Source organism: Carassius carassius, chromosome 1, assembly GCF_963082965.1.
Source record: "Carassius carassius chromosome 1, fCarCar2.1, whole genome shotgun sequence".
Lineage (NCBI taxonomy): Eukaryota > Metazoa > Chordata > Actinopteri > Cypriniformes > Cyprinidae > Carassius > Carassius carassius.
In genome coordinates, this window is record NC_081755.1 from 28976235 (window position 1) to 28993855 (window position 17621).

Below are 17621 nucleotides of genomic sequence, written 5' to 3' on the forward strand. Positions count from 1 at the left end.
TTGTGCATTAACCCTTTCATGCACAACCGGCTGTGAGACAGGAAGCTGCAGTGGGTTGATTTTGGCAGCAAAATCTGAGCTTCCTCCCACCTGCTCACACTTCCAGGGCTCGTTCTGCCCACTCTCTGACCCAGGCTGTAGGTGCTTCTCAAGCAGCCTTACTGTTAGACGTTAGATATACTGGAAGAGCTCAAGGCTGCTGCCCACAACAGCTGCACCATCTCTAGCAAAGGCCTCAGCGACAGTGGAAGGTCTGAGTCAGTTGTCTTTGCACACACCCCCTCTTACCTGTCAAAGTGAGACGACCTGAGTTAACCAGGACACCTGGACACAAGAACTGAGCTGAAGGTGCTGAGACCAAGGGCCTCTATGCAACACATCAGGGGTGAAGTGAGAATCGGTTAACAGTGCAAACCCACAGATTGCATAAAAGAGCTGCATAGGCGACTAGAGAGCGATTTCATCATGTGTGGTAAACACTTCACGACTGAGTGCGAGATACAACGAGGAAGGTCTTAACACGGAACTCAAAACCAAGGAGATGGTCGCAGTTTATGAGAAATAAATCGATTCTACATATTTTTTTTTTACTTTTTCTATTAAAACTCAACCGAGGGCTGCAATTTCATCTTTATCTAACTGCACTTTATCTGATACCACAGAAACAAGAGCTAGCACACAACTCAGTTTATGTGAATCAGCTGTAGATGTTTGATATCAAGTAATCGCAAAGATTCACATGAAACTGAGTAGTAGTCCTTGATGATAAGGCAGGATGTTATGAGCGAGGCAGGATTTGTAAGATTTCAGCTCCAAAATCATAAAAGCAACCAAAATCTATTTTTGTAAAGCAGATCTGGGAGAGCATAAATGCTAAGAAAACCAGGACTTATCAACAACGCCATCGGGTCACATTGGGGGATGTGAGGTCACTGAATCTTACATTCACTGGACATGTACATCTATTATAAAGTGGTCCTTTTATGCTTTTTCACTTTTTCCACTTCAGTTAAAGTGTAATGTTGCCGTTTAAATATAAAAAAAAGATCTGCAAGGTCAAAGTCAGCTACATAGGGAGGTATTCTCTTACAACTACAACAAGTTTGGACTATAGTGTGCTTCTTCCAGATATTGTGAAGTCACAAATGAAGTAATTTAAATAACTTCTGCTCACGGAACATGCAAAAAAACAGGCGAGGCCTGGTAGAGGTTCACTAGAGACCACAGACTAAAAAATAAAAACTCAATTGGTCTGGCAAAATTGAAAAACAAAAAATATAATAAAAACAATGCTATTGTTACTATTTACAGCTGAGCAGATGTAAATTCACAGTTATGGTAAGGGGCATGAGTTTTCCAGAACAGGCTCTCAGCAATTCTTTAATCACAAAGCACTGAGCCAGCTAACCAATCAGAGCACTTTTCATATTTTGGAAGGAGGGGTTTCAGTGAAACAGGAACTAACCAGCGCATTCGAGACAGACTGGGAAGTGAGGTGCTGCAATAACAAAAAATGTGTGAAAAATTATACGTTTTAGGAACAATCAAGGATGAAAATGAATTCTAGTACACCCTAAAAACTAAATCAAGACTTTGTAAAAGGATATAATAGGACCCTTTTAATCCTTGTAGGCCTAAACATCGGTTTTCTGTGATTAACTGAACATTGTTGTCATGTGAAAATCATTGGAAAATCATATGCCATGTTTTATTTTTGACATCAAAACTGTAATTTAATTATGAGTTACATTACAGTAATTATCCAGGTAATGCATTAAAATTGCAAAACCCAGGTATTATGGCAATTTAAATAAAAAATAAAAAATATCTATTTTCTGGCACACATAAAACATACTAAGTATATTAATAACATTTATCTGTTCTTAAATGTATTATTTTTCTGTTGTTGTTGTGAGTTCAGCCAAAAATGAAAAATCTGTTGTCATTTCCACACCCTCAAGTTGTTCCAAACCCTTATGACCTTCTTTCTTATGTTGAACAAAATATTTTGAAGAATGTCGGTAACCAACAGTTGTTGGTAGCCACTGACTTCCATAGAATAGAAAGAAAAAATACTATGGAAGTCAATGATGACCAGAAACTGTTTGGTCATCAACATTCTTCAAAATATCTTCTTTTGTGTTCATTAGAAGAAATGTATGCAGGTTTGAAACTACTTGTTGATGGTGATTAAAAAAAAAAAAATTTTGGCAAAGCAAACAAAAACCTGAATGAGCAGAAAAAAAATCCTTACAGCTGATATTTGAATACTGGAAAATGTTTGGTTTGCAAAACCAACTTCTTCAGCATCAGGTTTATGTGACTGTAAAGGCCTTACTGAGGTCAAGCACATCATCAGTCTTGATGAGATCTTCTGGTCGGGTGAGAGGAAGTTGAGTTTCTGGTTCTCCCTGCAGCTGTAGGGACAGCGAGCGCAGCATGAAGAACACACGGATAGCCTGCAGACATACACACACACACACACACACACAACATCAATGAATCTTCCTGGAATTTATGTCCAACATGAGTGCTAAATGTTCTAAATACTCTTTCAAATATTTTCAATGCATCTCAAAAAAAAGAAAAGAAAAAAAGATCAATGTAACGGAGTGTCTTGGGTGACACCCGAGTCATGATATCAACGTTTCAGTGCTGACACCTGTGAAGTACAACTCTTGGCACTCCTTTCAAAACTAATACAATATTAAACAATCCTTTAAGCAGAAAGTTAAATATTAATAAAAAAAACTGCTTACTTAAGTAAACAGTGTTTAAAGTTTTCTATGTACATATCAAATATAAAATAACATTACTTAAAGTCCTGCTACAAGTCTTCACTGAATCATAGACATAGATATAATAGCACTAATTAATGTTTTACTGAGAATTTGCTCTGTAAATAAAGCCTAAATTTGTGTTCACGTTTAACCAATAAATGCATTTGTTCATGTGCACAGCTGCATCCCCAAATAAGCATGTGTATATTCAAAATCAGCAGCTTTTGATTTAGACCAAATTAAGTCGATTACCAATATAGCAGAAAGCCTGGCATTGTTATGTATCTGAAGCACATGAAATCAATTTCCAAAATCTTTGAATGGGTTCCCAGAAGACAAACGGTGTACACACCGGCCAAGAAACACATTTTCACAGATCATGAGAAAAGGTTTGGAGGATGTTTCACAAGAAAAGCCAAAATGTTAGACAAAAGGCCACACGATCTACCCATAAAATACAATCTGAGATCTTTCAGCATTAGTGCATATGTTCATCACCTACCCTGCGTGTCCTCTCGACATCTCCACAGGGCAATCGCTTCACAAAATCAATGCCGGTAAGTGGGGTGCCAGTGGGAGGAAGTAAAATGGATGCATCCATCATAAGATACTCCACGTTTAGGGGCTTATTCTATCACACAGTACACATAAACAAAGACAAAATGCAAGAACATTAATCGCTCTATGAGCTTGTTGATCCTGGTCCAACAAACACAAACATTTATTTTGCTGGACAAACAGCCTCTTGGCGTTTGTCGGTGGTTCAGTGTGAACATGATAGTTAAGTTTCACAACACAACATTCCATTCTCATGTCATTCCAAAAACAAATGACTTTTTTTCTGTAAAAAAAAAAAAAAAAAAACACTAAAGGTTAATTTTTAAAGAATATCCTGGCCACTCTTTTCAATATAAGCTACAAGACAAGCTCCACATCAAAAAGTATATTAAACTAGACAATATGACTTAAATTCCATACTATTTTATGGTCCATATGGTCTGTTTTCTTCTAGAAACTAATACAGAAGAGTCATGTTGGCTTTTGTGTTGAAAGCTCAAGCCCACATTATTTATAATTGCAGGAAAATGAGTGCGCAACTACATTTTTGTTTAACTTTTTTTTATTCCTTTGTGTTCGATGACGAGTAAATGGCAATATTTTCATTCAAGCTAAGATAATCCTTTAAGAAAAACAATACTCCCAGGAAACAATTTTTTTGTAAGTGGAAGTAGATCAACGTAGGGTGCATTAGCCACTCCTCATCCAGTAAATGTCTGATAGATAAGAGATTTCCTCTCACCCAGAAGCAGGATGTGTTGCCTGTATCATCAGGTTATAACAGACAATAACTGTGAGGTTGCAAAAAGACAGCTTTTGTATGTTTAGTAAGGCAGCTTACCATCATGCTCCTGTACTCATCCTCAAACATGTCCAGGAAAATCTCCTCCCCCTGCAGGAAGAGGAACATTACATGGAAAAAATTACCATAGCAGAAAACAAGACACAATGCACTTCAAAGCATTGGGGTCAGTAAGATTTAGATTAAAGCAGATTAATGCAGTAAGGACATATTAAATTGATCAAAAGTGACCACAAAGACATTTAAAATGTTACAAAGGTTCAGAATTTCAAATAAATGCGGTTTATTTAAATTTAGAACTGACTATTCTTCAAAATACATATTTTTTTAATTATACTGGAATAAAAAAGATATATGTATTTTTAAAAGCACATTAAAATATTTTACAATATTACATTTTTTACTGTATTTTGGTTTAAATAAATGCAGCCTTGGTAAGCTCGAATTACTTATTTATTGAACATTTGAAAAACAAAAAATTGTAAGGGTGGTGCAAGTTAAAATAAAAAAAGGTAAGTAAAAACCAAATCCCACCATACCTCAGGGAAAGCTAAAAAAAAAAAAAAAAACACAGCTATTTCACATTCTTAAAAATGAATTATTATTAAGTTACTCGACTTGTGTTACCATCTGACGCCGGTACAGTCAAAAAAGCAGCTGTTAACATGAATCAGCATTACCATTCCATGAAAATCCCCACGGGAAGGATGAAGGGAGGGACATTATGAGAAAAGCTGCTAATATACAGAATTAAAGAGAAAATGAGCTAAAGCGAGTTCAATTATTCAGAACAGTCTGACTCTTTAATCTTTACAGTACAAGTCATTTTTGGACACTGCATAATTCCCATGCTTTCACTTCTGTTATTTCGTAGTTTTGACTTCACTATTATGCTATAGTGCAGACGACAGAAACGATAAAGGAACAGTAGGTGTGTCTAAACCCGTGATTTGCTGCTGTACGCGTCTGCCCAGTTTCTTGGAAGAGCAGGGACACGCTGATCGATTATGCATACAGGAAATGCAGATGAGATACCAAAACACGGGTCCTCCCTCCACAGTCCCAGAACAGAACATTCAGTACAGTGAATATTTACATACAGTCTTCACACACAGAAACAAAGGGTTGGGATAATGTGCAGCCTGCACAGTGCATTCCGGAAGAGATCTTTCTTTGAATTGTGAAAGCAAAACCGGCTGCTGTTCTCACGTACAATAAACACCAGAGCACTCCAATTTCATGAGTGAACATGACTTCAGGGAATACTAACAAACAAACAAACAAAAAAGTGCTGCAGGCTGCAGTAAAAGCTGGAAAACATGTCCTTCAACGTCAAGGAAAATGACAAAGTGGCCAGAGCAAAAGTTGAACGCACTAGTGTACTTTGTTATCTTGCTGGAATCAGTGTACTCTATTCTGTTTAATTGTAATTTGCTTTCACCGAAATGCCTCAATGTGAATAAGCCACCAAGAGCGCGTACAAGTTTCAACAGGAAGCTGCTGGGATTTTCCCAAATATCGCAACAACAAAGTCTTTAGGATGAGCTGAGCTTAATTCTCCCTCAGACTTTAAAGGAAATCAAACACAAGTGACTAGGTGGTAATTATGAGAATTATTAGTATGAACGTCGGCTGCCTTGAACTCTCTGGGTTCCAGTAAGTACCTGAACCAACTGGTGACTTTCGTGTGATCCGAAATAAAATAAAATAAAAGACCATCTTGCCTTATAAAACCGCCTCAGAAGATGAAGACTCTCTTCTCGGGCACCCTAAAAAAAGAAAATATCATCACAGCAATGGTGTGATTGGGTTGCGCAATATAAACAAGTTAAATGTCCTACTTCCTGTAAATCGGTCTAGTTTCAAAATAAGAACAAAAGCTACCGTTACCCAATGTAAGAAAAAAATTACTGGGAAAAACCTAAGTGTGCATATTGCATTAATTAGAAATATGTAGCAACCAGTTTTAAATCGTCTCCTATGCAATGGCTGATAAGCTAATCAGCAAAAATCACTTCATCTTTTTTAACTTGGTGTCATAATTCATTTTTTTCAATTATTGTGAAAGATAACAAATAAGCAATATGTGTATTCATTGCTGAAACAGTGACCACAACATAATGCCATCATGGATTTGGCAATAAAACCAACGCCATTCAGAATGACTTCAATTTGATGGCTCTATAATTTGTCTTATAAGTTTGCTAACATTGTCTATCATAATTTAATATTCATATTTATGGAAGTTTATTTATACAAATAAATGATTACTATTCTTTGATGTCCATAAATGTCTTTGATCAAAATTTTCCCTCATTCATTTTATCACCTTATTCCTGTTTGCGTCATTATTTTCCCTCAAAATTTTATATATATAAAAATATTCATGGATTTCACCAATCCCTATTGGTACACTTGAACCTTATGCACCATGAGCTTAAAAAAATAATTATTCTGGCAAAGACATGACAGTTGCTGGCATACATGAAATGCAGAACGTGTAACAGTAAAGTGAAGTGCTTTTTGGTTCTGCGTTAAGACTCTTACCTCCAAACAGGCTAAATGAATGTCCTTTATAATGCATTGAGATCCAGACAACACTGACTGTTTCAGAAGCAGACAGCTCAACTCCAAGGTGGCAAGACGCACCTTTCCATCTGAAACACACAAACATGCACGCCAAGTTGTGATGATGGAGATCAAACACAAAAGGTGCAATTGTGCTAATTTTAAAACTGAAAAACTTAAAGTGGTATTACTTAAAAGTAGACCTAAAAATGAAAAAAATGACTTAAAAAGGGAAGTGTGTGACATTAGAATAACTCAGATGTGACGTGGAATCACGGCAGACAAAAATGTCACAAATGAAGAAGAAAATCTGTGGATCTTGGGGAAAGAGAAGTTTGGCTTCTTGTCATGCTAGTGTCACGATGAAGAATGAATCATAACACATGAGGATAACAGCTCATCGTGTATATTGTGGACTCAGTCAGTTCTACGTTTTAATCCTAAGTATAGAGAGCATGTGAAGCAAGTCAGCATTCAAATGTCACACACAGGAGCCCCGAAAGGAGAAATCAGCTACAATTCCTCTATACAAAGGTGAAAGAGATCAACGGTCAGAGGAAATCGGTTGCAATTTGTGTTACTCAAGGCTGTGGTAAATGGTACAGAGCTAAAGAAACATGCATCAATAACAAGTGACACTTCATTGCACTTTAGCCCCCTGGGTTACGGTTACTCACAATAACTGTTGCTAAAGCTTTACAAAACATCCCACAGCCATAAACTGGAGATCTCTGCAAACTGCAAGATTTTTAGAAAATTCTGTTATGTATTAATTAATGTTATTCTTTTATTCTTTTTCTTGAAATGATTAATTAAGACTTAATATTAAAACAATTAAAAATTATTTGAAAAGCGGAAATGAAATGAAATATAAACATTTTAAATAAATTGGGAAATAACTGAGATAAAATAAATCAAATTACTAAGAAAATCAAAACAAAAAAGCACGTTAACTCTTTATTTCAAGGACCAATTCTCACTATTAAATAGCTGCTTATTAGCATGAATATTACTAAAATATTGTCTGTTTGTTAGTACGGTATTTATAAAGCACATATTAATGACTTATTCTACTTGATCATATTTTAGATGCCTTCATCCTACCCTATACCAAAACTTAAAGTCCATGTGAACCCGAAGTTGCAGCTGACTGCATTTCACTATGGTGACATATTTCCAACTGAAACAGGATATTGAACACAGGGAGGATTTTTATCTCAGCACTCCTATCAATACACCACAGATTAGGAGTTTTTTTTTCTTTCAGGGAAAACTTCCTATTCTAAAGTGTTCCCAAAAGCACAAAAGCAAACATAAAGTTAAAATAAAAAGTCAAAAACGAAACAAAACCTAAAAAATAAAAAAAGTACTAAATAATACTAATAATTACACTGGTTCAGAGTCCAAGAAAGTTATTATTTGATTATGAAAGAAACTGTCTAGAATAATTTGTACTGATGAATCACACACATTGAAATCAGATATATTTATGAAGTACCTCAAAAAAGAAATTGTATGTGCGCAAAAAAACGTAGCACAATCACTGTACCCTGAATGAACAGTGAGTGCTTTGGTCTACACGGTCAAGTTCAGGCACATTAATGGAATCTGCAGCGGGTAATATTTAATGAGCGTGTCTAAGCAGGTGAAGGATTATATTTGGAATCTGTCTGTAAAGTACAGTAGGGTGAGAACATGCTGTGTGTGTGTGTGTGTACCTGGCTGAGCAGCCTGGCTAATGATTCGGATCACTCTTTCCACCAACACCTGACTGTAAGAGCTCCTCTCTTGATTTGGCACAGGTAGCTGGATCCTCTCTAAGAGCTCCGGGTTTATACCTTCACATGAACACGCACACATAAACCAACAAGAGATAAAGAAACAGAATGCTGGAGCATGATGTTGACACTATAAAGCTGTCTAAAGATTTTTTAAATCATGTGACCATATAACTATTGTATTACAGTATTAAATACTGTATTACGTAATCAAGTAAGCAAACATGTTATATGTAAGCATTTTTAATGGCTGGTTTTTAAAATATAGGAAACATTATATTGTGAATTATTCAAAAATTTACAACCCCTGCTCTCTTTTTAAATAAATTTGATGAATTTCATGAAATTGATGAAAGATTCATGAAATGCTGAATCTTTAGCATTATTACTTCAGTCAGTCACATGATAAATTATTCTAATATGCTGATTTGGTGCTCAAGAAACACTTCAGATTGTTATCAGTGTCATATTATTAGTGTCTACATAGTTTCTTTTGTAATATTTATTTACAATTGATTTTTATTTATATATTTTATATAGAAACCTTTTCACAACTTTTACCATAATTATCCCTTTATTTAAAATGCTTTATTCGAGACTGGATCAAATACCTTTACTGTGAGACACGGCATACAGGAGACAAAGCACAAACAGAGCCTGGTAATCCTCTGTGTCACAGTCCAGTGCGTTATACAACATGTCCAGGAAGGGCCTAGAACAACAAACAAGATGATAACAGCTATTCTTTCATTCTACTGTCTAGAAAACATGCAAAAATATGAACTACAGAACTATGTGTGCAAACTGCATTGTGTAGTTTCTAAGCACAAACTGCATTGTTTGAGTGTTGCAAATGGCATTTACTACGTGAGCTATTGTCTATAAATCAAGATGAACTTAGACCGGCTTTGAAAAGCACTTATATCCAGACTAAACTGTAGTTACCTCCCTCCTTCTCAAACTAAAAATATTCTCCACATGTGTAAACTCTTCTTCTTAGGAATACTCTGCATGGACTTGATTTGATACTTAAGAACACTGCTTTTTTTTTTTTACAGGCAAGTAATGTACTCCTTGGGAAAGCAAAAACACATAAAGATTGCTTTGGAAAGGCTTGGGGAATAGTCTGAACATGTCCTGGGCCCTCTTTCTCTGGAGCACGCCAATCTAAATAGGGGAGCTTTGCTGCACTTTAATGAATGGAGCATAAAAAGCCAATTGCATGGTCATCGGTTCAATGTTAATTGCCCTTTAACAATGCTGAAAATACTTAATGGTTCATAAAGCACAATTTTGCACTACAATGCAGTTTTAATGGAAGTACTGAACTGTTGATTCTAAACTAAAAGGTGGAGCAGTATACTGTAGATGATTCTGACCCTTAATGAAAATATGTCACAGAAGTAGGGGTGGGTGATTTACCGGTCGACACAATTAACCTTTAGAATTAACCTCTGGAGTAGCGTCTCCATCACGGTCACACCCTAATGTGACATTGCTGTAGTGTTGCACGGTGCACCGATACTTCAAAAGTATCGCGATTCTCGGAAATTAAAAACGTCACGATTCCTAAATGTATTAGTATCGATACTTCAAAGAATGACTGCGTTCCAGATTTGTAAGAGACGTATTTCATGTTGGTGTGTGCAACGCACGCTTCTAGTGCCTCCCTATGGATGCATGCCTGTGTTTTTTCTCCTCACGAGATATCAGTTCATTCAGCTCGTTCACAAATGAGAAGATCTATCGATCTCGTGCAGTGAAGGGCGGATTCGTTCACTACATTCAACAAATCACATGCTCCGTCACATCTTGAGTAACTCTTTGACAGGATGAAAGCAGTTCACAGAGTTGTTCACGAGCTGCGCATGCGCTGCTATAAGCGCCGTGCTCACGCGCTGCTGTGGAGGGAGGAACTTCAGTGAACGAGAAATATGAGTCAGTGGATTACCTGAACGGGAACGATTCATTAACCTAAAAGATTCGTTCACAGACGAACCATCACTAGTGCAATTTCATATAGCCTATATTAAATATTTGGAATATATATTTTCATATTTTATTAGGTTCTTTGATAAGGTTACAAATCGAATGTCTAAGTAGCAATGTATCTTCCGTGATGTCCCCGATGCACGGGTCAGGGTGGGTAAAGAAATTTTACTTTATTTGCGGGCTGGGGCAGGCCAAGTAATTTCATAAAAGCGGGACCCGCGGATTGGAAAAAAACCAGACCCGCGCATCACTAGGCTGCATGTGCGAGCACAAGTGATACTGTGGCCGCCGGTCCACGACTGGAAGAAAAAGATGACGCTCAAAAAAGCTCACTGGTTGCTAGGGTTGGGAATCGTCAGAAATTTTCCGGTTCCGGTTCCGATTCCAGTTTCCACATAACGGTTCCGGTTCTGATTCCGGTTCCATTAAAATCATTAAGCAATTATTAAGAAATAGTGGTAAGGAAAAATGCACAATACTCAACTACTCAATGCTCAATACTGTTTATTACTTACTGTCAACTTAATTTAAAGGTTGGCAATGTCAAAATGCAACATATATTACAGTGTACAGATCTTCATAAGTAGGGTTGGGTATTTTTATAAATTTTCCGGTTCGGCTTCTGGTTCCATTTAAATGAACTATTATTATGTTTTTTTTTTACTATTTTACCTTTACTGAATGTAGTGTTGCTGGAAGGTAGTAAGTAATGTTGAGTAATGCTAGTCCATCAATCAGCATGTGTTTCAAAGTTGATGTTTTTTACACTATCAATAACGTTTTGCTTTTCAAGCAGGAATAAGCTGGTTGGCCAAATAGTCCCTTGAGGGCTTAGATACTTGTTTATTTCCCTTAATTAATCAAATATAAACGGTTAAACTTAAACATGTATACACACTCTCCATAAAGTCCCTATTTTACAAATAATAATGCAGTCAGGAGATGGTGTGATGCAATGAGTGGTTTCCACATTTTTGAACATTTAAAATGCATTAAAATAAATATTTTCTATCACTTTGTTTATCACTCTTGAAATGACCTGTACACTAAATAATCTAACCCTCATTACTTGCATAACAATAGCAGTCTATTTATTTAGTAGTCCAAGTTGTAACCAGTATGTATATTAATGACAATATGGGACAAATATAATGTAATTTAGTGGCGGCAGGTGCAGCACGCTGCTGTTAGATGTACAGTCAAACAAAACGACGTGCAGTTATCAAAGGCGCGAGTGCACATACAGTCGTGGGGAATTACATGTGTTTGGCAATTAAAGACGCGACAGCGCAACGAGTCTGTGGAATGCATGTCATTGGAATCAATGTGCTCAGTAATTAAAGAGACAGGGAGGTGTGTCTGTTATTCGGTTCGTGATATCCTTTACGGGAAACGCCGAATACTCAGAACACCGGCGCAAGGCTGCTCACAGCGCTTGGTCACGTGTTGCACCAGAACCGTTTTCGGAACCGAAACTTAGAAATTGCTCACGGTTCCGGTTCTTTTCAAAGAACAAAACCGGTTCTGAATAAGAACCGGTTTTCAGTTCCCATCCCTACTGGTTGCACAACTGACAGAATAAGTTACAATATCTCAGATATTGCTGCTAAATTTTATTTGCTTTTTTTTTTTTTTTTACTTGAATGTTATTGCTTAAATTGATATTATTTATCCTTTGACATTTAATCTTCTGAGTTCAGAAACATTGTTTAATATAATCGCTCTTCATATTTTTATTCAAAGTTCAGAATCAAGATAAATTTATTACTCTTATGTTTCTTTTAAATAACTGAGATAATGCTGCTAAATTTATTCTTTCTTTACCTTGAATGTAATTGCTCTAATGTATTTTTTATATTTTGATATTTCATATTTTGTTCAAATGTTTAACATATATGCTGTTCATATGTTCATTTATTAGTGTGTTATATGATTAGAATGTTGTCCCGATTTTAAAATAAATCACAGCAATGATATTTGCTGATAATATATATATTAATATTAGGGATAATATATATATCAATATTAATTAATATTAATATATATATTAGGGGTGTAATGATACGCGTATTCGCATTGAACCGTTCGGTACGAGGCTTTCGGTTAGGTACGCGGTCCGCATTATGGACCGAACGGTTCGTTGGACTAATTAATTATATTTGGAAAAAAAAAAAAAAATTGTGAAATATAATGATATGCGTTCAACAAGGTAGCCCAATAACCCAAACGACGTAACAGGCAATGCCCCTGACACCCCCGAAGAAGAAAAAAACACCAACTTATAAGTTTATGTTAGGCTACTCAGTCAGGCGCACGCTCACTCAGTACGCGCTGAAAGCTCGTTGCAAAATGGCCAATGCGTTTAACAGACCAGAAATAGAAGATCCTCCAATAACCAACAGGTCTGGTGTTTGGGTGCACTTTGGATTCCCTGTAAGTGAGCGAGCGCCTTTATGGGCCTTTCACACAGGACGCGGTATGCGCGGCGCTGCGCTATAAAACCCATTCATCTCAATGGCTTGCTCCGCGCAAGGACGTTTTGTTGCTGCGTCGACCAAATCGTGGTGCGCATCATTTGCGTGCTTGCGCGCACGCCGCGGTCAAAATTCAAAATAGTTCAACTTTTGCCACTGCGCTCTGTGACGATTACCAGCGCGACCAATAGGATCCAAAACAAGCACGGAAATCAAAATGAATGAACGGCTAGTACAGTACTGTGTGTGTCAGAATTTCCTGAGCCATACGATACAAGTTTGAGGTAGTATAGGGACATCGTCAGGAAAGCTGTGTCATGTAGACATATCTCCATTCAAGGAACAACAGACTATGATAGAGCTCCTGCTAAAAGTTTTTAAAACTCCGCCTACGCCATAGCGCAGCGCAAATCGCGTTGTATCTGAAGGGCAACGCTGAACCCAGCGGCAAGCGCTGCGCATACCGCGTCCTGTGTGAAAGGCCCACTCTGTAGTGGAAAACGTAGGTTTTAAGAACATGCTTAATGTAATTGAGCCCCGTTACAATATTCCTTCACGAGCCCATTTCAGACAGACTGTAATTCCTGCTTTGTTCCAAAAAACATAAGCCCTATAGAGAACCAATTGAGTAAAAACACACTCAATATAAAGAGTTATAGAGTTCCATATAAAAAGTTACATCTTTGTATTTTTTCATAACTACTACAATAATATAACATTTTCATTTTTTTATAAGGAGCTGTTTTTGTTTTATACAGTATGCCGCTAAGAAAACACTAAAGATGGGTAAAGAATAGCTCCATCATTGTTCAATGTAAAAAAACTTTACTGTACTTTGTTAGTTTTAATAAATAAAACATTTTTTAAAAATCAAGGAAATTTATCTGCCAATTTTTTCTTTTTGCTGTATCTAAAACGTACCGAACCGTGACACCAGTGTATCGTATCGAACCGAACCGTGAATTTTGTGAACCGTTACACCCCTAATATATATATATATATATATTAGGGCTGGGCTTTAATTGATTTTTAACAGAAGAGAATGCAACGTTTCAGAAGTTTTCAATAGCACGTGAAGACAGCAGAGAAGCACTCTTGCTCAGCACAGTGGTGCATAGTTTTGTTAACTTTGTGGTTTATTATTTTGAGTTGTTTGAGACATGGTAACACACGGCCCTCTTCACAATATATTGCTTTACAGATCTATCACTCTTGCCACTCAGAAAAGTTCATGCAATCATGAAGCACGTATAAGAAGCGCTCACACTCACTGATCTATATATTACTGAACCACGCTCTGGCACACCTCTTCCAACCGAGCACAGTATCACACTAGTCAAACGAACCGGACTTTGGGGGTCAAACTTGCTTGGGCATGGTTAAGACTGCCTAGTGTGAGTACACCCTTATTCACCTGCATCCCGCACACACGAGTCTCTACCCATCTCACACTCGGCCAGCAAGTGTTTGCAAACCAGATGTTACTGTACTTGTGTTCATATTGCAGTACTTTTAAATGAAAAGTGCACTACTTTTGAATGCATCATTGAATAATGTGCATAACAATGCGATTAATTGCAAACAATCATGCGATTAATCATGATGTTAAAAAATTAATCGTTGCCCAGCACTAACACACACACACACACAGTGCCGTCTACTAATATTGGCACTCTTGGAAAATATGAGCAAAGGCTGCTGTAAAAATACATTTGCATTGTTTTCCTTTTTGATGATGCCATGCATTTGAACAAGATGTCCAGGACCTCCCACAGAAAAACAGGCTCACAACACTAAAGATCCAGCAGTATATTTAACCCTGGACATGGGGTATTTCACTGTTTGTACTAAACCCATCTGATCTTTTTTAGTTTCATCTGACCATGGAAGCCAGTGCCATTTGAAGTTCCAGCCGTATCTGAAAACTGAATATGCTGGAGTTTGTTTTTGGATGAGCGGGGAGAATATTTCTTGAAACCCTCCCAAACAACATGGGGTGATGTAGGGGTCATTTTATTTTATTTTACGCTTTCTGACCCCTAGTCTCAACTAATCTCTGCAATACTCCAGCTGTGATCCCTGGAGAGTCTTTGGCCACTCAAACTCTCCTCTTCACCATGCATTAGGACGATATAGGCTACGTTCACACTGCAGGCTGAAACGACCTAATTCCGATTTTTTTGCCCCTATGCGACCTGTATCTGATCTTTTCATGACAGTCTGAACGACACAGATCCGATCATTTCAAATGTGACCCAGGCCACTTGGGTATGTGGTCTTGAATCCGATACTTATCCGATCTTTTGAAATGCGACCTCCGTCTGAACGGCCAGGCCACATGTATCCAACCCGTACGTCATTGATACGCTACAAACGTCATAATTCTGCGTTGAACGAGGCGGGAACGAGAAGATAAACTGATGAATTATGTATTAGTGAAGCCACTCACATCAGTATCCCACCACTCCTGGCTGCGACTCCGCACCCACACGTTTCTCTGTACCGACGTTGCTAACACTGCTCCACAAAACGCCATGGCCAAAAACCTTGCTCTCCTCCTTCTTTTTAATTTTCTTCTTAAAACGAGAAGATTGTAATTGTGCTGGCTCCGTTGGGAAAATAACTTTAATATTGCAAAAAGAGCTCCGCTGTTGACTACACTGTTGTTGACATTCATGTTTAACGTTAGCTACTTCCGCAAACAACGAGTGACGTCGTTGAGGGTTGAGTACTCTTCTGCGCATGCGGGTCACTTCTGGGTCATTTCACGTTCACACAGGAGATCACAAAAGATCACATTTAATTGGAAATGTGAACGGCCTTGCGAAAAAAATTGAATTTTTGAGCATTAAGTCCTGCAGTGTGAACGTAGCCATAGACACATACTCTTCCCGGCAGATTTGTATCATCTTTAGTTGATTGGAACTTCTTAATTATTGCCCTGATGGTGGAAATGGGGATTGTCAATGCTTTAGCTCTTTTCTTATAGCCACTTTCTATTTTATCAAGCTCAACAATCTTGATCTACACATTAGAACTATATTCTTTGGTTTTACTACTTGTGATGGATGAAATTTGGCCTTTGTGTTCCTCATATTTATAATCCAGTGGAACAGAAAGTCATGGCTGGACAATTTCATGCTCAAAGTCACTCTGGTGTGCTAAAAAAATGTAAATATGAATGGGAATATACTTCAGAGATATTTTACTATATTTTATAAAATTTCTAGGGGTGCCAATAATTGTGGCCAACATGCTTTGGGGAAAAACATTTTAAGTCGATTTTACTAATATTTACCAAGGGTGCCAATAATAGTGGAGGGCACTGTATATTAGGGGTGTAACGGTACATGTATTCGTACCAGACCGTTTCGGTACAGGGCTTTCGGTACGGTGCACCTGTGTACCGAAAGACAGAATGCAATATTTTGTGTGCGGAACATAGGTACATATTCGTGTTTCCAAACGAACATATTAAGTGGCGGAAGTCTCCGTGTTTAGCGCAAATCCCACACTGCAGCTGATTCTAAAGTTTTCAAAAGGCATCACGCGAATGTGAACATCACTACAACTAGAAAAAAAAATGACTGTAATTCAAATGCAGCTCCTGTCGGCATTTAAACAGACCTTTGCTCTTAATTCCGATCGGGCCAATGCTATAACGAACTCTGAGCAGGTCTAAAAACTGAAACTGTTGTTGGTGCACTTTACACTTTGGAAAAGTTATACATATATATTTTTTTTTAAATATGAGCAGGCCTAAAAGCTGGGATTGGTAATGCTGCACTGTAATCATAGTTATTTATTTATATTTTTCATTATATTTTATTATGTGATATTGGTTTGAGACAGAGTATTTTATTTAGTGGAGAACTTTGCAGCAGTATTTTATTTCTTATTCTTTTTTGTTTTATTTTATATATATATATATATATATATATATATATATATATATATATATATATATATATATATATATATATATATATATATATATATATATATATATATATATATATATATATATATATATATATATATATAATTAATATATAGTGAAAAATGTAAACAGTAAAGAATATGCAGTGTTTTATATTTGACTACTTTATACAAAGCATGTAGCATTTCTTATTTATTTGTTTTACTGTAGTTTTTTGTCCCATTGCTTGTAAAAGAACTATAATTGGGTTTTATATATATATATATATATTATTTTTTACACTGGTAACAAGAATTATGAAATTTCTACTGTTTTAAAAACTTTAATATCGCAAAGACCTTGTTTACACCAAAAATAACTATAATTGGGATATATATCTTTATTGTGAAATAAAATTAATGAAATAAAATTTTCTAGCTTAATCTGACAAAAATGATTTGTGGACATTCTTAAAATTGTTTGTGAATATATTTTCTAAGCCTAAAAAGAGCTAAATTTTTTCTACTAGGTCTGTGGTTAAGGTTGTGGTTGCTTGTGTACCTGCTCTTCTGTCCTTCAGATCGTGCCGCTGCCGCGCTCTTTTCCTCATCGGTAATGTTCTGTTCCGTCAAAGTGGACACTTCAGAGATCCTACATTTTTCCATTACCACCATCTCAATTTCTGCAAATACCAACACATTACCGAGAGTATAACAGCAAAGCTGGATTTTGGCATTGTCTATGTTAGAT

At 36.8% G+C, this 17621-nt stretch overlaps 1 protein-coding gene across 3 annotated transcripts in view; it reads right to left on the reverse strand.

Moving 5' to 3' along the window:
* Positions 1-17621, reverse strand: part of LOC132144331 (protein CLEC16A-like) — a 56468-nt gene that overhangs the window by 16556 nt on the left and 22291 nt on the right. For all 3 annotated transcript variants that reach the window (XM_059555119.1, XM_059555111.1, XM_059555124.1), the window contains exons 11-18: positions 17433-17553; positions 9098-9198; positions 8427-8546; positions 6688-6797; positions 5865-5909; positions 4180-4230; positions 3283-3411; positions 2339-2459 (exon numbers count right to left, since the gene is read on the reverse strand). In XM_059555119.1, coding sequence (XP_059411102.1) covers positions 2339-2459; positions 3283-3411; positions 4180-4230; positions 5865-5909; positions 6688-6797; positions 8427-8546; positions 9098-9198; positions 17433-17553 — 798 coding nt within the window. The remainder of the gene's footprint in view (positions 1-2338; positions 2460-3282; positions 3412-4179; positions 4231-5864; positions 5910-6687; positions 6798-8426; positions 8547-9097; positions 9199-17432; positions 17554-17621) is intronic.